The sequence below is a fragment of the Mesitornis unicolor genome, unplaced genomic scaffold, assembly GCF_000695765.1.
Source record: "Mesitornis unicolor isolate BGI_N332 unplaced genomic scaffold, ASM69576v1 scaffold13668, whole genome shotgun sequence".
Taxonomy (NCBI): domain Eukaryota; kingdom Metazoa; phylum Chordata; class Aves; order Mesitornithiformes; family Mesitornithidae; genus Mesitornis; species Mesitornis unicolor.
Window position 1 is genome coordinate 579 of NW_010199849.1, and position 24150 is coordinate 24728.

At 41.2% G+C, this 24150-nt stretch overlaps 1 protein-coding gene across 1 annotated transcript in view; it reads right to left on the minus strand.

Annotated features, from left to right (window-relative positions):
- Positions 1–2147: 2147 nt before the first annotated feature.
- The window catches only part of LOC104544649 (fibulin-2-like), a gene marked incomplete at its 3' end in the record, with an annotated part of 44652 nt that continues 22649 nt past the window's right edge, over positions 2148–24150 (minus strand). The window contains exons 2-3 of the mRNA XM_010189571.1: positions 7162–7273; positions 2148–2277 (exon numbers count right to left, since the gene is read on the minus strand). Of these exons, the coding sequence (XP_010187873.1) occupies positions 2148–2277; positions 7162–7273 (242 nt within the window). The remainder of the gene's footprint in view (positions 2278–7161; positions 7274–24150) is intronic.

The window sequence follows — 24150 nt, forward strand, 5'->3', positions numbered from 1 at the left end:
CCAGGTGGCCAAGAAGGCCAACAGCATCCTGACTTGTATCAGAAGTAGTGTGGCCAGCAGGAGCAGGGAAGTGATTGTGCCCCTGTACTCAGCACTGGTGAGGCGGCACCTCGAGTGCTCTGTTCAGTTTTGGGCCCTTCCCTCCAAGAAGGGCATTGAGGCACTGGAGCGTGTCCAGAGAAGGGCAACCAGGCTGGTGAAGTTTCTTGGAGAACAAGAATTATGAGAAGCGGCTGAGGGAGCTGGGGTTGTTTAGTTTGGAGCAAAGGAGACTGAGGTGAGCCTTATCGCTCTCTACGACTACCTGGAAAGGGGGGTGTAGAGAGGTGGGTGCTGGTCTCTTCTTCCACATAACCAGTGACAGAACAGGAGGAAATGGCCTCAAGTTGTGCCAGAGGAAGGTTAGATTGGATATTATGAAAAATCTCTTTACTGAAAGAGTGGTCAAGCACTGGAAGGGGCGGCCCAGGAAGGCGTCACCATCCCTGGAGGTGTTCAAGAAGCGCGTGGATGTGGCACCTCAGGACATGGTTTAGTGGGCGTGGTGGCATTAGACTGACAGTTGGACTTGATCTTAGAGGTCTCTTCCAGCCTTAATGATTCTGTAATGATTCTATGTTACCTGGAAGCAAAAATCCATGGCTTTTGCAGGACAGTGTAAACATCTTGCAAAGACTTCAGGGCAACAAACTTATCTTTCTACATTCCAAACTTACTTAATTTATGACACCCAGACACAGGTATGATACAGGCACTTTTAGCTGATCAGGGAAAACACTGCTATACACTGCCAGCAGTTTCTAAGAGGTCACTTCTGAAAGAATGCTTAACTATAATAAAATTAGAAAGCCTTTCTTAACATCTCAGCTATCTCAATATTTATTCTTTTTTGTAAAGCAGTAAACGCAATGAGTAAAGAGCTAAAGGAGCTAAAAAGGAGATCAAAGCTGTTCCTTTGACAATTTTAGCAGTTCAGATGGTTTCTCTCGAAGGAAAACATCACATTGGAACTAGCATAACGACCTAATCCATTAAAGTATTTTGTAACTTGTTTCAGTTCAGACAGGAATGAAGTCTTCCCTCTCCACTGCTTTCTGAGGAATGGCAGTTACGATAAACCTATGCTATGGCTTGTGCTGTCTGGCATGCAAAAGACTCGTGGTGAAAACCTGAAAATATTAATTGGGTCACACTTCAGAATTATTAATGTCTTCTCCCAAATGCACAAATTCTCCTTTTATTCTAATGGTAGACTTCAGACTCAAGTAAGTAATAGTTCTGAAAATGACAAATCGGTATAGCTAATTAAACTTTAAACTTCGCAGTAGATGACCATGTATTTTGCTTTTTCAGTAAAAAATTATCCGCAGGAATCACCAATGTATAAGAACAGACAGAACTAATCAGTTCTGCTGAGACAACGGAAGCTGCACTTAAGCTCAGATATAGCTATATAAATTATTATCAGAGTGAAATGAATTCTAAAATGCGACCGTCTGGTAGAAACAAGACAAGCGAGCAAGCAAGATGCTGAATCTTCAAACTGGTTTAAATTGGTTTAGCTCCACTGATTCTCATAAAGTAAATCTCATTTATACAAGCTGAGACTGTGGCTCCTGATTTGTTATTTGAGCCATTCGTTAATGGTCTGCCTTTATTTATGAACAAAAGCTTCCATCATCATCTAAAGTGCTTGTTCCTTTAGTCCATCGTTTTGTTTAACCAAGAAATGAGGCTGCAATTCAATTCTGTAGCCAAGCAAACTGTTCAGTAAATGGTTTTGCATTGTATCTTCGATTAAGTTTTGCCCTATCATTTTCTAAATTCTTCTACACCACAGATACAAAAACTAAAACAGCCATTTCAGCTACTTCCAAAGTGAGGAAGCAAAAAGTAATACAGCCAGTTAAATCTTAAAAATTGAGATGGAAATCATTCAAAACAACATTACTGAGAAGTTTTAAAAGGAGCTGCATCACCAGGCAATTGAGACCTGAACACAAACAGCATAATTTCCCTGCTAAATTCTTGCAACTTTATCGTTTTCTGTGCTCCATAACAATGTATGAAGGAACCACTGCTAAATGTAGGAAATGAGGACACCTCGTATCCAGAACAAAACCTACTGAAGCATCAGAGCAACTTACTTTATATGGTGATCCTCCACAGGGATCGCTTTCCTCTGGTCCGCACGCATCTCCTTCCTTCGCAGCAATCATGCCGGCCAGGCAGCTGTTCTCCTTCACGGTGGAGACGCAACACTGCTTCTGAGCAATTCTGCAAAGGATCACGGAGGTCAAGCGTTCACTGACATTGAGAAGACATCAGGATGGGATGAAAAAACCCCAGACCTACTGGATTCACAATAAATTCCAGATATTTTGTCTCTCTTCGACACATGTCAATACTAGTATAATACACACGGTACCACTCACTTTTGCAGGATATATTTTTTCCTCATTTCTAATAAAAAGATGTACTGATAAATGCTCAACAAGTTTTGTGTTTACGTCATTGTTTCTCAAAGTCTGGTCAACAATATCCCTTACAGCTTATCTATATTTGTGCAACAGTCCCTTTCTCCCATGTTTTACTTCTCAGAAATCTTCAGAAAGTTTCAGAAACAGAAAACAGAAACTTTTTTCTCTGGAACGTGGGGAAAGGGAGATGCACCTGTACACACTTCTTCACCAACCAAAGGACTGAAGCTCCGGACAGGACTGGACAGTGTCAGATCACAAACTCCCTCTAAACTCAGATTTATAGCCCTGCAGATGGTAACCAAGAATTTAAGCATTCCTCTAACTTCGGTTATCAAGGAGAAGGTTATGGGTGACTTGATCACTGTATATGAAGTACTTTGGCAATGTACATTTCCTATATCTGGATCTTCAAATCAAACATTTTAACAAGATTCACTGAAGGTTGAAACGAAGCAGTTTAAAAATCTAAACTGAAAATTCCTAAATTGAATTTAATAGACCTTCATTGAAATAACAAAATACTCTTCCTCACTATTTTAAAGTCTGTAGTGGGTTTCCCCCTGCCCCTTCAAAGAGATGAGTGCTTCTTTCACTCATACTCAAAAGGGCAGGCAAAAATCACAGAGTGCCTTTGGCTTTACTCCGTGACCCTGTCCCTCAGCCCACATAGCATAGAGACCAGCAGCACTCCAGGAGGGGCATGCGTCTGGTCCTGGGGTAAGGAAGCCCCCTGTGATGGGGAAAGGTGAGGACTGGGAGCTGCAGGCCACAAAAATTCTCCTGAGGGGGTTCTGTTGAGCATGGGACCTGCAGATTTGGCACATGGGACAGAGATGATTATGTCAAAATAATACATTATGTTATGAGTGAGGGTAAATTTTTGTTCTGGACAGATTTGGTGACATAAAGGAATTAAGCAAAGTTTTTCTTTTTCCAAGAATAACCTTGATGTATAACTATCCTTTGCTAATGCATTGGCACAGGGCACCCTGCCTTCTGGGGTACCCTGGTAAGAATGGACAGGAGAGTGGTGCACAGAACAGCCAGTGCCTCATAGCAAAGCAATTCACCTGCAACGCAAGCAAGCAACTTTTGTCAGTCAGGTACCATTATGTCCTTGTTTGAGCTAAATAGAACTCATTTTCTATTTAGTGATTTTACTTTTCAGCTCAGTCTCTTTTAAGTGGCTGAACTTGCTGAAAACTAGCAGCATGTTTTATCCCAGACAGTGTGTACTGATAATGTTCAAGGCCAATTGTTTCACCATGGGTGTCCTGTCTGCATCTACACAGGTGGAAGCGGACCCAAAACTGACCAACGAGGTAATCCATCCCACATACGTCATTCTCGGTATAAAGCTGAGGGATCACAAGGGTCTCATCCCTTCTTCCATCTTGGAGTGCTTCCAGCTCGGACCCTTCTATATGTCTCAATCCTGCAACGGCCGAAGTCTGAACAGAACCCTGCTGGTTCGTCTGCCTCTGATCCTGATCCGTGTGTTCCTGTATCCTGATCCTACCCACTGCTGAGTTTGGTCTGGGACTTTTCCAGTGCCCAGCTCCGCAGAGCCTCTGGTGCCATCATTGTCACTGGGGGGAGGGTGGGGGGGATTTTATATTGGCTTTGTATATATATTTGTACACATCTGTATATATTTCATTGTTTTCCTATTTACATTATTATCCTGTAGTATCAGTATTATTGTTTTGTTAGATCTGTTAGTTTTATTTTCCAACCCGAAAAGTCTCTCGCCCTGATTCTCTTTTCTCTTCCCTTCTGGGGAGGGGAGAGGGGTTAATAGAGAGTGTCTGTCCAGGATTTAGTGGCCAGCCCAGCCCTAAAACGACGACACATTATTACTGCAATAAAACAGAGTTGTCCTAGGAAATAAAACCTTTTCTGAGCAGACTGTATTTTCAATTCACAACTTTCATCCTAATTCTTCAATTCAAAAGGAAAAGAAGAAAAAAAAAGAAAAAGGAAAGGGATGTCTCTTATTCCAGCAGAAATCTGTCAGTGACAGCCACCTGGCCACTTTCCCAATACCAATGGCCTGTTGTGTCAGCTTCACATTAATATTTTTATGCTGGATAGCATAAGAAAGATGTAACCAGGAAGCAGTGGTTTTGAGTTTGATTACAAGAAGGGGACTACCACCTCCATGTGCTTTGTTTTTATGAATGTTAGTTTTCTAATCCAGTATTAATTGCCAACTGGAGAAATACTATTTATTGAGCAATGAATGGTTATTACCCAAATATATCCAAGTGCCAGTAATTTAACTATTCTTGCTTAAATAACACATCCAAACTTTCATTTTAGAAAATAATTTTAAAATATCTACTTTTGCAGAAATGACAAAATGCTACTAGAAGCATTTTTATATGTGGAAAGTGTTTACCGTATTAAAACACTGAAATCTCTATAGATTCATGTTCTTCTGAAATGCAACATTTAGCCATGAGAAATTCCTTTCATGTACAAACACATAGTAGAAACAGTATTGTCTAGAGCACTGGAGTATCACTGGCCATTTTTTATTTTAGTATTTCTTTACTATCAGCACAGCTCAGCTTCAGCTACTTTATTACCAGAAAATGAACTGGGAACAGTGTTAACCACATTCTCTTGTTTCTTCTTCACAAACCTACTCTTCACAGAACAGATAAAAGAGTTCCTGGTTCAAAGAAGATTCAGTACATTTCTGCTTTAGGTGAGTCAAGATGTTAAATGACGTCAATGTATTGAACTAATTTGAGTCTCTAATTGGGACACAGTGTCAGCAAAAAGCAGGATTCATACTTATACATCTGATGTATATGGCACCCAGATAAACATTGCTGTTATGATAAAATACATATCAATTATGAGATAAAAACTACTATACTGGGTCAGATGAGGCTAGATTAGACTAGATGAGGTCAGATTACATCCTATTTCTGATACAGCCTGTGGCACAAATTCTGGGAATATTTTTACATTTGGCTATTAGTTGACTATCTAAGGACTGCCTGTAACTTGCTTTATTTAAGTTCATTCACCTAGTTACTACACAGGATCTCTTTCACGTAGTCCCAGTTCCCATGCTGTTGGTCACTACACAGAGATAGGCTAAGTTGGTACATGAATATTCAGAGACATCATAATACAAGTAGCTTTAACATTTAAGTTTTTGCCACTTGAAAACCCCAAAATGGCATTTGGAAACAACAGTCACCTTGATATGCAACCTCTGTATCAATGACCCACAGCCTCAGCAGGCACAGGGGAGGCTTCACTCATTTGCCTCAGCTGAAAAAAATCAATACCTTCGTGCAGTGTTGACCACCTGTAAAACTCATGCATTTATAGACAACTAAACTGGCAGAATGGTAGCTAATTTTGACAATTTTTAAAAATCTTTAGATACTGAGTCGAGTTAGAGCAGAATCCTGGGAGCCTGCGTTCTGACACACAGAATGGCTCGCCTGAGGCCTGGCTATGTGCACGGCAACCAGCTCTGCACACTGGCGCATTCCCCCAGTGGGAACAGTAAATTTCTCTCCATGCTTTCAAGGTTCTGAGGCCATGGATTTGAATACTTTTTTTTTTTACATTAATTTATTTCTTTACACAGAATATTTACAGGTGGTTTTAAATCTTTAAAACTGGGACACAACTGAAATTTTGAAAGTAAACAACTGAACTCCAAATCTCTTACTCTTTTAAATCCCAGCAGATTCACAGGGACTGAAACATTTAAGATCTGTTTTTTTCATCTAAAGTCAGCCTCAGATGTGCAGGTGCAACTCATTAATGTATTGGATTTGCACCTACTTAGGCCAAGGCTGGAATTTTTTAATCTGTCTTTACTTCACAGACAGTTGGTATGTGTCGGTTATGTCATGCCAGACCCCAGTGGGGGGCAGTTTAATCTCCCACTAACTTCAGAAAGGTCCAATGATACTAACTTTGATAAAACCCATTCTGCCAATCTTTTTTAATGCTGAAACTTTTGGAGTCACTCGAAGAAATCCATCTGGCTTATGCTGCACCACTGAGTTGCAGATAACTTTGCCTTCATCCCTCTCTAAGGCCTGTTTCAGACTGGGGGAGGAGAGATGGGATGAACTGCAGCCAGCGCAATCCACGCTGCTCCACACGCAGCCTTCTCTTCCTGTGCAGTTTGGATCTGGCACCCCCACTCAGACCAGATGCTACTGACACAAGCAGCACTATCAAGGAGCACGCTCTCCCCCTCCAGCTGAAAACAGACATCAGAACAAGCAGCCATTCATTTTGGACAATAAACACCTCATTTAATGATATGGATAATCACTGCGTTTAGCACTTGCCAAACGGAAGACAAACACATTGAGCTGCTCTGCCTTTCTATGTATCTGCTACTCCACGGACGCACATAAAACTGGGAAACAAAAATTTGCACTCTGCTCACGTGAGAGAGGAAAAGAAACCTTAAAAGGCCTTTGTTTGGATTAGATTTTGGGGAAAAGGGAGAGGGAAATCCTTCTTTCTAATTTGCCATGACATATTGCCAGTCTACCAATAATTTATACAACGAATCAAACAGTTCCCAGTCTCCTGGACATCCCACAAATTGTACAATCATTTCACTTCATTTCAGGTAAAAAGGCCGCTCTCTGTGTTAACCTAAAATGCTCAGTTTTGCCTTACGTACCTGCAAATATCACCATCCATTCCACTTACAGGGATTTCCGTGCACTCCCCATTGTCTATAGCCCACTGTTGTCCAGCTCCACAGCAGCTTTCAATCAATTCCTTTGTGGAACCTGTATAAAACATACACCCAGAATAATTAAGCTGTTGTAACAGTGCCTTTACTACCACTAGCAGGGCAAGCATGAAGGTGTCCAAGCAAAGTTCACAACAAATTAAATTCAACACACAGAGCACGCACAAGCTCGGCACACGCAAGCCTCAGTAGTTCTCTTACGCTAAACTGTAAATACGAAGTTTCACTGATGACTAACAACAAACTGAAACACATTCCTTGTCACAGCCCCTTAAAGTTCTTAGTATTTAGCAAGGGTGCTTTTAGCAGGCTTGACACATGTAGCATTAAGAAATTGTTTCCACAAGAGAGATTGAGAAATTTCCTCAGAATTGCCAAGAGTAACTATGCCTAGACTGTCCTATGGCTAAATTTGAGGGATCAGCTGATTTAAAACCATAATGAAAAGTGTTTGAGAGACGTAACTCTGACTCTGCTAATGAACTCACATAAAATGCTGACACTGAGATGTAGTAAGAGATGGACGTGTAGAATGCTGCACTAGTTTTTACCTTCTTCCTTGTAGATTTCCACTTAAGATGTAAATTTCGAAGTTACAGTGAAATTCAACTTAAACTAGTGGATTTTCAATATCCTACATACCTGCTGTATAGAACACACTCAGGTCATGTCAGACAAGGCAGAAACAGTATTTTTTGGAGCCTGCTTAGAAGTTTACTTCATGATGGGACATCTGCCATGCCACTGGGGTGCAAACACCAGCAAACACTAACATAAGGCAGCTGGCAAGCTCTGTGCGCTGTCAGGAGGAAGATTTCTCCTGCATTTCTCACGCAGTGGATGGGCTCTGTCGCACAAAGCCCATGGTCTCCCCCTACCCATCTAGCGGGGCCACAGCAGGAGCTGTCTGCTCGGGGAGCAGTTACATAGAGAGCAGGTAAGAAAACGCTTAAGAGATGTCTTTTAGAGAAACACGAGGTGTGGTACAAATGCTTGGGGGCAGTGATTTCACAGTATTGATATATATGTCAACACACATAATAAAGATGGTATATCAGACCACAGGGCTCTGCTTTCTCTGCAAAGAGTCAATGGCTCTGTGCTGATGAGTTGGAGCAGCGCCTGCTCTCTCCACTGGCTCATCAGAAGTGCTCCAGTGCCTTTTAAAGCCATTTATATGGAGATAAGGAACATTTTGTGCATTTTATTCATGCTTCCAGGCAAGTCTCTGGCATAGTTTGATGTTACCATCAAGAGGAAACAAGACAAAACCACAACAAAATTGAGTTGCAGAAGATGTGTGGGCGCAATGGACCCCAGGTAGGTCCATATCTGTGTACTGACCTAACCAACACCCAGGATCCATGTTGCACAACAACGTATTCTCAAGAACCCTCAGCCATATTTTAGATAAATCCCTCCTGAATCAGTTCTGCTTACAGCAGGAGGAGGGAACCTCCTTCTCTACCAGGATTTTAGGAAAAATGCCATTGCTGCAGAATGCCACTGCTGAAGGTGCTGCGCTCTCCTGTCAAGACTTGGCAACAAAACTAAACATTTGGAAGCCATCTCTGCCGGAGTGGCCTTGCACAATTTTGATGTGTCAGGGAACTGCATTCAGGTTGAGAGGAGGGACTGCAGCCATTCCACCTCAGCAGAGAACCCCCTCCTCCTCCTGCCTGTTAACAGCAGTGTTAAGCAGCTTCTCCAACAGGGCAGATTTGTTGAAAAAGTGAGCAGAATCCTTTATTTGTTTGCATTTGGTATAGGGTATCAAGTCAAATAATTTTTCATTGCAAAAGTGCAACACTTAAAGTTAAGTGAGACATTTTTAGAAATGGCTCCAATTCAAAACATCTGGGTGTCCGTGCTGCACAGCTCAGAAGAAACAGAAACAGCCCGCGTTACCAGCACACTTCTGCCATCGTGTATTTACAACCATTATTCTATGTTTCATACAATAGTAGAAAACCTGTATATAGTGCCTTGTTGAGCTACGTAGTCATCAGATATTAAGGGTAAGACGTTTAAGTGAAGTGCAGCATTATCTTCAATGTTAAAGAACGTTTGCACTTAAACAAATAATACAAACCTCAGCAGAAGACTATTCCTTTATATGTGTTACAGTTAATTTAGGAGATACTACATTTTGGAAACTGGACAGTTTTCATCACCAGCATGACTTGCTTTGCAAAAAGCATCCAGAAAAATTAAATACACATAAAATATTGTGCTTGCCATCATGAAATGTCTGCTCATGAGAACACAACTTTAAGAAACTTTATGTAACAGGAACAAAAAAGAGAGGAGAAAGAAGGAATACATGTCCCATGACTGACCAAGATCTCAGGGGACAAAAATTACCAAATTCCATTTGCTCCTGTGTTCTTCGACCCCTGACAGGGTTCACTTCCCACACTCCATTGCAGTGCCTTCACAGACCTGAGCTGGGGCTGGCTGAGCAGCGCTGAGCACTCCAGCAGCCAGAGGAAGCACAGTCTGGGGACAGCCGTGGATACGATGAAGCCATGGTACTGGGACAGGCAGGACTGCCCTGCTCCTGAGGGTGAGCCTGGGGCCCAGACTGAGCCGCTGGCAGAGGTGAGGGGGCTGCACAGGGGCTGCTGCCACACGCTCAGACAAAGAGCTTCACCTCTTCCCTAAGCCCTTATTTATATGATGAAGAAAAAAAGCGGCAAGGGGAAATGAGGGAATGCTTCACACTTCTGTAAATTTTACTTTGTTTTTTTTAAGGCTTCAAGGAGAGACAACCAGACTTGAAGCCACTTCACCCTCACCCTGTGCAGCCCAGCTGCAGCAGGGTTTCAACAACCGAAGCCATATCTATCCTCCCCCATTGCCATGTTCACACTCACACACAAGGGCACATACTACCATAAGCAACTGCAACTGCCCTTTACTCTACACAATGCATTCGTTTCATGCAGTATATTAACAATGTTAAAAATGTATTTGAATCCTGAAAGCTCTTCTACATTTAAGAGTTTGTATATGACATGAGAGGGGCAATACGTGCAATTAAACTAGGCAGGAAATACACCTGGTACCAGATAATCACAAAATACTGCTGGAAAAGAGTTTTTCAACATAGTTCTAATTCAGTTCCTTGGTGGAAACTCCATTCATTTCACCAAGTGCTGAAACTCATTTGTTGCTACAGTATTGCTAGGTTTAACCTACAAGAATACAGCAGAATTTACCTATCTACACTGCAGTAATCTACATGATTTATAATTCAAATAAAATTAATTACTCATTCCTCATGGAATACTCAAAATCAGACTGCTGTACTGAAGTGCCATACTATTAAGCTGTCCTATTTACAAAATATATTGCCTTTTGTTACGATTTTATGAATAATTAAATCTAGAATGCAGTCATAATAAAATAAACAAACGATTGCATTTTATCTCATTCAGGAGTTAGAAAAACTGAATAATTCATAATAGGACTCAGTCATTAGCATGGATTTATGGTATTTTGATTATTATACATTAGCAAGAACAAATATATACAAGTAGATACATGCACACGACTGAAGATCACATAGCTTCTATGCTGGATGGAGAATCTAACCTGTATGTATAACAGACTTTGAAATACTTAAACATTCAAACAGAGCTTTGTTTATTTGGGGCTTTCATGATATTAACCAATTTAGAAGTAGATTTGCATCTGCTCATAGAAAACAAAGTCATTTATAATCCTGAATATTTGTTATACTGTGTGCATCTTTGATACTTCATGGAGTCATTTAACAAGATACCTGTTAACAGATAATTTGCTATTTATGAATTTTTTCACTAGGAAAAAAAAAAGTAATTTATTTCAGCCTGTACTATAAAACAGCATCATGTCTCTTCACTGGTCTTTAATTTAGTAACTTATCTCCTACAATTATCACTCTACATCACTCTGAAGATACGAACTAAAGTACATTTTGACCTAATCTCAACAGTTTGCGTATTGCCTTTTAGAGATATTTAGAATTGAATTCAAATATTTAGAGAAACAGTTTCCCTCCAGAGAACTTTAACTCATCCTTGACTGTGCCTGACAACGCCACATTGTCCCAGCGCCTGGTCCAGGCCTGCCCAGTGGTGGGATGGCCTGCCGCTGACTCTGGGGCACACCAAGGTTTCCCTCAGCACGTAATGTCCCCGCACCTTTTACACGCTGCTACCCAGGATTTTCACCTCTCAGCTAGAAAAATCTGGCATGGCGGGTGGGTGCATATTTGAAAAGGTTTACCTGAAGCTCAAACATTTCACTGAGGAAAACACACAGTTAAAGGCCACTAAATTATTTCCCTCCACTTAACACAGTGAACCATAACTTTGTTAGAACAGTGACAGAGACAAAAGGGATTTTAAAAACCCTCCTCCCCTTTTTCCCCCTGCAGTGTTCACAAATTATGTTTTGTGAGTGATAAAATGTCAGCCTGCTCTAGGGCTGGTCAAGAATGGACAGGATATTTCAGCTTCTTGACAGAGCTTTTTTTAACACTAAAGTTTCACTGATTTCAGTTTCACGTGAATTTCACTCAGAACACTTAAGCGGTTTAACACCTCAGATTTCATTGCTTACTGCCATTCTCACTTGAGCTTTGCAGCTCTGCAGAACATCTGCATCGAGTGACTAACTCCTATTGTGCAGACATCCACTCCTGAGCACAGGCCCTGACTCCCTGACTGAGCCATTAGGAAGGTTTCATCCACCATTCTCCTGTCCTAAGTGTTTCATTTGTCTAAACAGAACCCGGCCAGACAAACCTGCAGACTCCAGCACTTCCTCACCTGAGCGAGCAGCGAGCACCGACGCATCAGCTACCCACATGCCCAAGCCTTCCACCCACCAGTGGCAAGTGATGGGTTACATCTTGGCCACTAGCTTTAAGATTTCTTTCAGTTAAAATTATTTTCCAATGGCTTGTTTTCAAAAAACAATTATTTTCCGTTCTACTAAAATTATTATAGGAGCCATGGCACAATAAATAGTCTTAGGTAGTAATTTTATCTACAGAGAGACCCATGTAGGCAGACAGAGCTCAGGGGCTTGGATACAACTTTGATCCAAGATTTAGCTATAGTTCAAAACTGCTATTATTCCCAAAAAAGATTACCAATGAGCCAGGGAAAGTCAGTGCACCATGTTCCAGATGAAGCATGAATCACCGGGAGGATTGGCTTTTCAGGGGCAGCTCCATCTCTTCATTGCTGGCTTTAATTTCAGCCGTTAACTGCTGGATCGGCACTCCCATGCGAAAGAGGCAATCTTCATATCTCCCTAACTGAGCTGAGCTCTTCTTGTGATGAAGCATGCTGTTCAGTTCCTGTACCTCAGGAAAATAATTTCTCATCCCAAAAACTATAGTGCTTTTTCTTTGGGGTGGGGGAGGAACTAAAAACCAACAAAAACCACAATCTTGCTAGGACATGAGTTTGTGCACTAAGATGAATTTTGAGGTGGACCCTTCTAGAAATGAGGTATTCCATTAAAACACATCTTCATTTTGAGGATCTCATTGCTCATCCGCATGGGAAGCTGACAGCCGTGACTCTCAACCTCCAACATAATTTTGAAAAAAAGCAACTGCACAAATTGCCCAAGTCCTGAGGCAGCAAAAAACGAGCCACCCCCCAGAGCCTGGCAGCCCGGCCTTGCAGCCCAGCACTACCTGCATGGAGATAGCAGCAGCCTGCAACACATTAGGTTAACAAACTGGCCTCCCAGAGCAGTTAATGAGTCTTCCCAGCAACACTCGTGGTGGGTTGTGACTTCCCAAGGAGCAAAGCATGGTGGCTGACTCCCGAGGAACTGGAGTACACTGGCACCTTTTCACACCTCAAAAGAAAGATGTAATTTGGTATAAAAGCTGATCTGGTGGGATAGGTTGCTTTCACCTGCTGCAACTGTCCTCACCCACCAGAAATGAGTGGAGAAAGAACAGAAATGGGACTATAGCAGAACAGAAGCAGGTTCCACCAGCTTTCCATGAGCACACATGCTCAAGGAAGGGACCAAATCAGAGTGCTGCCTTTCCTGACCAGCCAGTGCTCATGACTTGTTTCCCACTCCCTTATAAAAAAAAAACCAAAACAAAAAGCACCTTGAAAATATGCTTATAGTTTTATATATGTCTACCTTTCCTTTTAAAGGAAGGGATATCTAGACCTGCAATGTACCCAGCACATACATTTCACAAGAATTGTTTGTTGACAGTAGAGGAAAAAAGTATTGTATTTCCTTATCAAAAATACCTGCCTGAGAACATAAAACTATATATGATGGAAAATTAAGAACTTCACAAACAACAATTAACTTGATGGAGTTTTTAAAATACTGAAAAATGCCTATTTCCAATGGGCCTTTCTACTTCGGTCTCTTCATCTTTTAAAGCTTTACTAAATAGAAAAAAAAGTACTGCGGCTTTACCTCTTAATAGGTTGTCATTTCTTATCTTATCAACAGTCTGACAGGTTATATTAAATTCCCTCATTGAATTCCACCACTTGGTTGTGTAGTGTAACATGTTCTTAAATTGATTTATCTGAGATGGCTAGGAAGACATTTTAATGAGTAAAGGTAAAGAGGAGAAGAACATTTATCTTGGCAAAGATAGGGGAGGGGAGAGTGACAACACAGCCCCAAAGCCAGCTGCTTTCACTTGAAACTGAGCTATCACTTACGTCATGAGGACTGGTTAAGCTTTCCTCAGGACCTGTTCCCAGATAAATTAGCACATGGTTTATTCTGTGCGGGTTACTGCAGGCTCCTCAAAGCACCTCAGTGTTCAGGAGCATATTTGACTCTAAATCTTACTGAAATGAGAGCAGTGCTCGAGTGTTTCCATGATCAAATCCTCAGTTAGCTCATTGCTGGGGAAGGGGCTTTAACCCATGGGCACTCGTTAGACTTTTAGGCTCCTCTCCTTGGAAATTACAAAAAAGCAGATTGCAGGAGAAATATAGGCTGAGCTGAGAATTCAACACACATCTCATGGCTTCAATCCAGTACCTAATCTCCTCTTTTCCATCATCCTCTTCTATTACCATTGGACTCAATTTGCCATGCCATCACCACTGTAATGTAAGTGAGGTCCATCACACTCGCTGCAACCTGCCTTCATTTTAAACTTCATATAGCAGGCATTCTTCTATGCTCTCCTACTTCTGAAGTCACCTGCGTCTCTTTAGAAATCCATCCCACCACTCAACCGGGACAAGTTCCTGTTATATTGCCTTCACTCCTTGGGAGGCATCTGCTTTCCATTTCAACCTGAAAACACCACTCTGTTTCCTACATTATTCTTTTTTCATAAATTCCTTATGCTGGCTTGCTTGGCAAAATACAGAGAGTTGTGTCTGCCCAAAGGCACAATGAAAAACTGGATAAAACAAACTGAATGTTCTCATTTTACTATGCTCTGTTCAATAGAGACATACATCAACATAACCTCAGCCAGGATTGTTTGGCAGATTTTGTTCAAAGTGTGAATGAATAGCAACCTTATATTCCCTCTGGCTTCAGTTCTGAATAAGCCTTGTAAGTCAAAACTTGTATTACCTGTGCCAGAGGTCAGATAATTTAGACTATGTTTGGTCTTTAACGTTTCCATGACAGCACCCTTTATTAGCTCCAGGTTGAAGGTGGGGGGGACACAAACAACAACTACTAAATAAATTCTCTAAACTTTTTCACCAACTAAAAACCTAAGCAATTTCTCTTCCAGTCTTTTAAAAATCTGGCTCATTTGGATCTATCCTTCTGTCACTGCGTTTAAAGGGAAACAGTCCATACACAATCATCCTTCTATCAGCTACAATAATAACTCAGCGTAGGCATACTGTTTCCTGCCCTTCAGCACAGCCTTGGCTTTATTTTCCTCCTCAACTTTCCTTCCCCAGATATTGCACTGAGTGTATTTATGCTGTCTATTAACTTTCAAAAGAACTGAGGCTTTGGAAAGCCTGGTTCCGATTACCCTGGTAATTCCTGTCTAAAGAATTTTATCTTGGGGGAGAGCATGCTCTTTGTGTGCTCCTTTGTGTGGCTAGGTAGGCTCCTTTCTTCAAAGCCAACATTTCCACCAGCCCTGTTTAATTGTGAAGTTAAAATTAAGAGTTTATTTATCAGGGGATGTAGTCAGGAATTGTCTGTCAGAGCACTTGGGAAATTTAGGCAGGATGACTGGATCTGCTGCAACTCAAGCATTTAGTAACACAAGTGCTTTCAGTATGTTCTTAGCCAGTTACAAATTGAGTTGAGGTTGTAATTAGAATTAAATCACAGAAATAATACTACTTCTTAAAAAAACAAATGAACATAAAGAGGCAAATGGATGTGTATGTAAGGCCTTAATTCAGCTTATGTGCTCCCACTACTTCTGTGTGTTTATCTACAGAAAAAAATCCTTAGTTTCACCATGTAACTATTCAAACTCACACACTGCAACACTAGGGACAGCCATCCATCAGGACATGTTGCAGTTTTAAATTTTAAGGGTGTAGCAGTGAAAAAGGTCTTTGTTTTGGACTGGGAACGTTTACCAAGGAAAAGCCAAGCTATTGTGACATTTTGGAGTTCAATTGCTTAACAACGCGAGACACACCTTAATCACGCAACCCATATAAAGACACAATCTGATCTCATACCAATCACAGCAGAAATTGTACTTCTGTCTAAAGTCACAAAGGAGGATTGTACATTTGTATCTGAACCCTGCCTCCTTCACTGGGGCACAGATGACAGGTCTGGACACCGCACACGCGCTGGCAGAGCTAACACGTGCAAGGGAACTGGTTATGGATAGTCATACGAAGCCAACCCCAAAGTTCACTTCTCTTCCGGGCTGCAGTTGTGAGCTTTTAGGTATTTGAGTTTTGCAACTTTGGTAACTGAAAAAAAATCCCAAGCAGATGACCAGTGCTCGATCTGCTTTGATCAGTACAACCGCATGCAGCACAGGCTAAAAATACGCACCCTTAGCTGCACTCTAGGAGAGCCCATCCAGAAATCATTCACAGAAAAACTCTTGAATCATTTTGGGGGGAAAAAAAGGCCAAGATTTTCGTTCTCTTCATGACCAATTCATGCGAAATAGAAAAACAGTAAAATTAATCAGAGAAGTTATTCACTGTGAATTGAATGCTCATTTCTATTCAGAACGTTACCGAAACAAACTGAGAAAATTGACTCACTGACTCAGCCCCAGCTGCTGGTGTCAGTTCGTTTTCACTGCCACATTTCTCAACACAACTTTCAAAGTAACTCAATATAGTCTGTTAACAGAAGCAGCAGCCCTGGCCAAACAGACTTGCACACCTTGAAAGGGTAAGAAAATAAGATAACACAAAAGCATCAGTCAGCAGTCTGCAGTACGCCCTGGGAGCCTGACCTGTTCCTGGTGAGTTTGTGCCCTCCAGCTCTGTCCAGGTTGAGGACCCTTGAGTAAACCATTGTGAACAGCAGAGGAAGGAAACCTCAGAGTTTCATTGAGTTTCTAATTACTGCACAGGGATGCTTAAAATGAAGAGAAAATTTGGCGTAGGGCTCCAGCTTTCCTTATTTGGGTACCCTACTGTACTCCTTGCTAGTCTTTGTCAGGTTTATAATAATAAATTACATTGTTTATTTATTTTATGATGTTCTGAAGAGCTCTCTCATTTCCTTTGGCTTTTCTTTATGAAGTTCTGCAATCAGTGCTTGTGCAAGAATTTCAGCAATAATGACAGCGGCCCAGGGAATTTCCTGGATTAATGACAGGCTGGAAGAGCTGATGGCCCACGGTTCTGCCTTGATCCATTAACCCCAAGGAGGTTTAAATTCTCCAGGAAGCACCCAGTGCCAGAGCAGTTATTGCCAAGGAAATTCAATGGGATACTTCAGTCAACAGCAACAAAACAAACTTCCTTTTATCCCTCACAAATATTAATTTGAATGGGCTGATAATGATGTTTGGAGTGTTTCAGGGGAACTTAGCAGCCGCTAGCAGGAAGCACAGCAGGAAATTTCTCTTTTGCTAAGCAGTATGCATCAGAACCAGAGCTGTTTGGAAACAAGGTTTTTAAATTCCCTAAGAAATTAATGACTGGAGGAGGAAATTAGGAAAATGGTGGTTTAAACTTCTAAATGAAGCACCTTGTTTGACACTGTTACTGTGGTTTCACACAGGAGGTGCTGGGGGACTCATCTTGCTCATTTCCACTTCAGACTTGACCTCCAGCTCAAGCTATCTGGTCACATTAACCTGTACCATGGGAAACCACACTGGAGCATTCGGCCACGATATACCAAGAGAAATCCCATGACATTAAGCATTTAATTCCCTAATTCCTCCGTGTCAAAAGTCTACACCACTCAGATCACATGCAGGACTCCTATGTTTTGTTTCAACTCATTGCTCCTAATTCAAAGGAGCAAGTCATGCCTGTATATGTTCATCAAAATTAATGATACTATTGTATACTTGCAAGCACTGTTAGTGAATTCACCTTCAAATAAGGTGAATTATTGTAAACTATGACAGAAGTGGATATTTTCACCTAAAGCTAAGGTTTGAACCAGCGCCCATGGAAGCTTACAGGCTCTGTCTGCTCCTTTACTAAAAATTAAAGCACAAGGCGCTTGAATATGTAGAATAACTATGAACATGTGCATATTAAAGCAAGCACTTATTTCAGCAGCACTGATGGAACTTACACACGCGCTGAAGTCCTTTGCTGACTCAAGTCCTGTATGAGGCGCAGTGGGATCAAGTATGGCAGTGTTTCCTACGGGGAGCATTCAACAAGTAACATCTGTCTCCTACGAAGTATGAAATAATCATAAGGATGTTGTGAAAAGATTAGCATTTCATTAGCTGACAGCTTGTATCTGTCTCTACAGGAACTATTTCTCCAGCAATCTCAGCATTTTATGCGTTTTGTAAGCTGCAGAGATAATCACGGTATTTTCCTTCTCCAGCTCTTACATATACACCACTGGAAACACAACTGGAAGGGCAGAGCCATGGTCCAGCTCCACACCCAGCTAGGAAGGAGATGGCTCTTTCTGATGCTGACTGGCCAGAGGAGGAGCGCTGTGGGCCACAGCACCCTGGAGCAGCCTCCACCACCCCACGCGCAGCACCCGAAACAGGCGCAAGTTAAATCTCAGCTGGAATTCCATCTCCTGCAATGGACTCTGGCTACGCTTCCTACTTGGAAACTACAGACAGCAGCCAATCGTAAAGGAATTTACATTCCTGAACATATTTTACTTTGGAACCAAAGATGAAGACAGAGAAAAGGGACTGACTTGTGAAAAGCTCCAACTCTGCAATTTAAATGTGTTTTGGAGCATTTGGGCTAAGGCGGCAAATTCTAATGAAGGGTGGAGGAGTCTCTTAATCTCTCCCACAAAGGCTCATGACAGTTAGTTACTGCGGGAGACATCTGAAACACAGTAGAAGAAAATACTGAAAAGGCAGAACTTTACATACCACTGCATCAATACATTAAAAAAACAAAACCCAGGTTTTATTATTTGTGTGTAAATAACTAAAGAGTCCACTGCTCATTTTCTTTCTTTTTTAATATTCATCTATGAGCTGAGAAACCAATGGTCATTTACACACAGCACCTGGTCAGGCTGAGGAAACAGGAGTTGGATATGGGAGGAGACGATGGAGAACAGAAGTAACTGAAAAAAAGAGCAGGGAAGTGGTTTCAGTGCTTTCTGTTTAAAGATCAAAATATAACTGAATTATCAAAGTATCAAGATGGTTCAATCTTGAAATTTCTTATGCAGATTTCTAGTTCAAGTTTGCCTTCTAATAGCTAGTAATAGGTGTACAGTCTGTACTGGAGGCTGCTGCTAAGAGCTGTACAAAACACACTGTGGTGATACAAACCTTTCGGAGGAGTACATACAAAAGGAACTAAGTGTCTCTATCCTTAAAGCCAGAAAAGTCTGGATGTAGCTGCAAAAATAAAATAACTTGCTAAGTCATCATCTATGAGGTAGGGATCCAAGTGGTTCTAACACCAGGCTCTTGATGGCTGAGAGGATTTGGAGCACCACCAAATTATACAGGCCCATATAGACGCAATGCTTAGGAAGGGCAAGGTTCTTTAAGTATTCTCTGAATTTTAGTTGTTAGCTTAACAACTGTGCTCCATTAGCTGAGTTAGCCAATAGCATCAAACGGGACAGTGTTTGTTTATAGTCCTAGGCTACAAATTGCTGATGCAGAGTCAAGCTTTTCAATGTTTGCATGTGTTTAAAACACAAGTTTTCCTCTCACCCCTGTTGAGTTCTCAGTGCCCTGTTAATTTCTCAGGAAAATGAGCACAATCCTTGCATCTTCACTTAGAAGGGATCTGCCCATTTTTTTCTAGAGAAAGGAAAAATACATTCACAGCTCAATAAAGCATAAATTTTATCTTCACATATGAGGTAATTACTTCATACAGAGCTGTTTGCACACTGGAGAGCTACAAACACAAGCACAGTTTTGGTAACTACTGATGCGTATTTAAAAGCATGGTTTACATAGTCCACATTCAGTCTAGAGGTGGCTTCGCAGCCTGAACTCTGTCTGAGGTGTGTGGTTACCACCTCATCTGTGTTTCAATAATCCAGCTGCACTTCCAACCTTGGAATCAAAAGGATATACTGATATCCTGCACAGAGACCAAAATCACTAGGCAGGTATTTTTTTCAGGGTTTTTTTCCTTCCTGCACCAATACACCTCAGAAAAAACAGATTCCTTAAGCAAGGTCAGAAAGCCCCGAGAAGACACATGAAAAATAAACTTAGCCTCTCTTGGTGTTTCAATAGAGCCAGGCCAAGAGGAGAAATAACTTAGTGCTGAGTTGTCATAAGCTATTTGTGCGCATTGGCTGTTCTACTCATAAACACTGACATCATTCTGTAAAAAGGACTGTAATGTAGATTTTTAACTATGTAGCTGGTTTAATCTAATTTATTTTGTTATTTACATACATGAAGGTAAAACAGCACAAAACAGGTCTTTTATGAAGTACTCCATAGAAGCAGGACTCTATGCATAATATTTGGTCTCTCCAGCACTTTTAAAATGATGACTTCTTGCTGAGATCTAATTTGTTTTCATTTGGGCTTTCCAATTACACCTTTCTATGCTGTATCTGCAATCTCAAATGCATGTGAAATGCATCATTAAAAACAAAACACAACACTAGGGAGCACCCACATGCAACCCATAGATCTCAGTAAGTCCCAGTGGCATATCCCCTCATCTTCTTCCCCTCATTTTCCTCATCAGATACAACCTATTAACCTCCAAATGAGGTTCTCTTCCAGAGAGAAGCCTCTTGACGAACCAAGCAGCTCATCCCACACATCCCAAATGGGATTTTGGAGGCAGAACAGGAGGCAAGGACCTGTGGAAGGACCCTCTCTACCTCCGCCAGGTTCCAGGTTGCATTTAAAACCACCAACTCATAACCTCAATACCTGACTCGTGCGAGGGGAGATCTTCTCTCTTACAGAGCTAAAACTCAAACATTTTAAGACCAGAGATGAAACCTGACGTAATGCAGACATGAACTCCAGAATAATGTGCTTTCCAATGACACCTATGAGATAAGAGCTTCTTTCCTTAGCACTAGCTGCATTCCTACAAGGGCCAGAACACATCTTTCATAATCAAGGGAGAGGTGCAGCTTTGAACTTGCTGCTTCCCTCAGTCAACAAACACTCTTCATTACCTGCCAACTGTTCCCCAATCCCTGCAAGACATCAGTTTTCACATAGGACAAGGGCCATGCAGGGGTGAGAGGTGAAGAATTGTTCCCCTTCACCATACAGGTAGAAATACGGGGTCAAAGTTTGACTTCTGGCATGGCTTTGCCAGCCTATAAACCTTGCAATGAAAAGGAAGAGGGGTGGAAAGAAGATGGGGTCTATATGACTATAGCACAGTATCGGCACAGATCTTCACAGTGTTTGCAAACCAAAATGGAAGCCAGAAATTCTTATCGCATCAGATAGGTGAGTCCTTATAAAAATCTGAAGACAAATGTACCTGTTTCCAAGACAGTAGTGCTCTGCAAGGCCACCAATCCAACTAGCCCGAGCTGCAGGTACCTAAAACGCATTCTGCCTCAGAAGATTTCCCAGTCCTTTCAGCAGATGAGATAGAAAGCTTCCTGAGGACTAACACTGTCCCTATGGCTCTGATGTTCAATACAAGGGCATGGGAGAGGCTTTTCTGTAACGGCAGCACAACTAAAGGTTAAAGCTGCCATGCCAGAGGGAGCTCCAAAGCTTCTGGGAGAAGCACCCACGCTGGGCCATATCCCTTCAGCAAGGGTTAGGACCACCAAGAGAGTTTATTGGCAAGGTTGCTTTCAGGGAGGAGTTGTTTGTTTTTAAGTTCAAGTTAAATGCATTGCAACCACATTATAATGAAAGATTGTCTATCTGGCAAAAGACAATATAAAACCTCTTGGGATCACAAGCTTTCTAGGCAATTTTTTAGGACAACTTTCATACAAAATAGGAATATTCAGCTTTCAGCAACAGAAAAGTGCCATCCACATGTTTCAGGTTAGGACCACTCTCTCTCATCTCTCGTCTCACCCAAGTTACACCGGGCAAAGGCAGTGCTGTGCACAAAGCTGTGACCACGAGCCAAGGCTGCTGCTCGCGTGGCACTGTACCACATTGATAAAGCATCAGTAACCCAGCTGCCAGGGCACACATATTCAGAGAGCTTTAAAAAGTGCTATCAGCTCTGAGCTGGTGTTCAGCTCTGAGGAGAGGAGATCCATTATAGCCATACTGTGTCTGTGCTGCACCATCCCATTGCACAAATCCTGTTTGCAGCCACCTCAAGCCAATGGATGAAATCAAAGTGATGTGATACTTGCACTGAATTCCTACAAATGGAAAAGATTTTATTCCTGTGCAGCAGTTCATCAGCTTTTATAGGACTTTTAATCTCCAATGTCTGCACATGAACTGACTAGCACTATAAGCGAATTAATAATATTTCAAGAATCTGAGAGAACATGGAAACCTGAGCTAACAGTTTCATGAATTCATGATGATATCAAGATGACTTACATTTACAGCATATGAAGGATAAAGCACAACTGTCTGACGCAGCGCAATAATTTGTTATTTAAAGCTAATTACTTTTCCACACCATCATCTGTTAAAGTAATGATTAGTGCAACTCCATGCACTTGATTTGTGGATTAAAGTTATTTAGTGAGGAAGTAATACTGGATACTGAAAGAAGTTAAAAGAAGCCTTTAATATTCTCTTCCTCTCTACAAATTTTCCCATATTGTAGTTGCTGAATTGCCTAGGAGTGAGGAAACTGTTTTGCCACTTCCAGCTTTCCAAGGCTTTATGCCAATTTACATCTATGACACAAAAAGTTTAATGACACCAATTGTCACTGAGGATCAGTGATTCAGAAAAAGTTGCTTTACAAACATCTGTACACTGGGTTTGGCACATACAAAACAACAGCAAATGAGGAAAATACGTTGGCATTTAAATGCAGAAGGTAACATTTAATTCCCAAGAGTCAACATCTGGCTTCAAATAAAATCAGCCCAAGACCAGCAAGAGCTCAAATTGCCCAGTTCTCTGCCAGTAACACACAGATCCAACTTGAACAGAAACAGTATCGACAGGTAAGACTTTCTAAATGCTGTTTCCATGGAGTGGTTCCAAAACACTTCATATGTTTTACAAGTCAATTAAATTTGATATGTTTGCTTGACATCCAGCGATATTTGTTAAAAAGTAAGACTCAACATTTTTAACTCTTGATGTAATATTTTCAAAATCCAGTCCAGAATAAGAAAACAAGATAGAAGTTGAACTTATGAACTATGTACCCAGCATCGTCCATTACTGACTCTGTCAGAAGAATGCAAACAACTTGAAATTTTACAAAGATAAACTTACAATCAGCAATTTTTAAAAATCATTATTGACTGTAGCTACAGTCACACCTCCACAGATGCTCAGCTTCTCAGGATTTTTCCCCATTGCAATGCATCCACTTAGCATCTATTGTTATTACTTTAAATTCTGAAGACAGACTGACCTGACGTTAATTAGAATTACTTCACGCTGAGGATACTTTCCCTTCAATATGGCTATAAATTTAAATCCCAGCAGTCTAACTCACAATAATCTTTCTTTATGCATATCTTGAAAAACCTTCTTAATGCCTTAAGAACTGTTTTGGCTGCTAGCATGAGGTACTGTTCCCATCTATAAAGTTCTGTACAGCGTAGCTGAGATCATCGTCATTGCATACAGACCTCTGGCTCAGATGGCTTTTTCCTTCCTTTGTCACCTCAGATAAACAAATGGGTTCATCGCACACCCCCTTTATAGAATGATTTTTTTTAAGGTAGGATACAAGCTAGCACACAATTTTTATATATATATATTTTTTTAAACTGCTTTATCAAGGTAATTTTCCTTTAATAGCAGTAATCTTCACTTGGTCAAATACAAAAGGTGGTGCAATACAAATCCCCAACCCAATCCTTCTTCCCTCAGTAAAAAAGAGTTTATATAATTTTTCACGTTTTATGAAAAAAACATTTCCTTTCCTTTTGTAACTGGCAGGATCTGAGGAAACCAGGATACAGGGATAATGACAAAAGATAAAAACGCTGCAGGGGTAATGTCCCTGGGCTCCTGATAACAGCGGGGAGGGAGGGACAGACTCCTCCAGACAACAAGGCAAAACATTTAAATTGAATTCCTGCTCCACATCACTCTCTCAAGCAAAGGTTGCCAATTCTCGTGCCAAAAGCCTTCGTAGGTGCCAAATCACATCTGCTGCTGAGCCAAAGGGAGGGGAGGCTGCAGACACGGCTCCTGCACAGGAG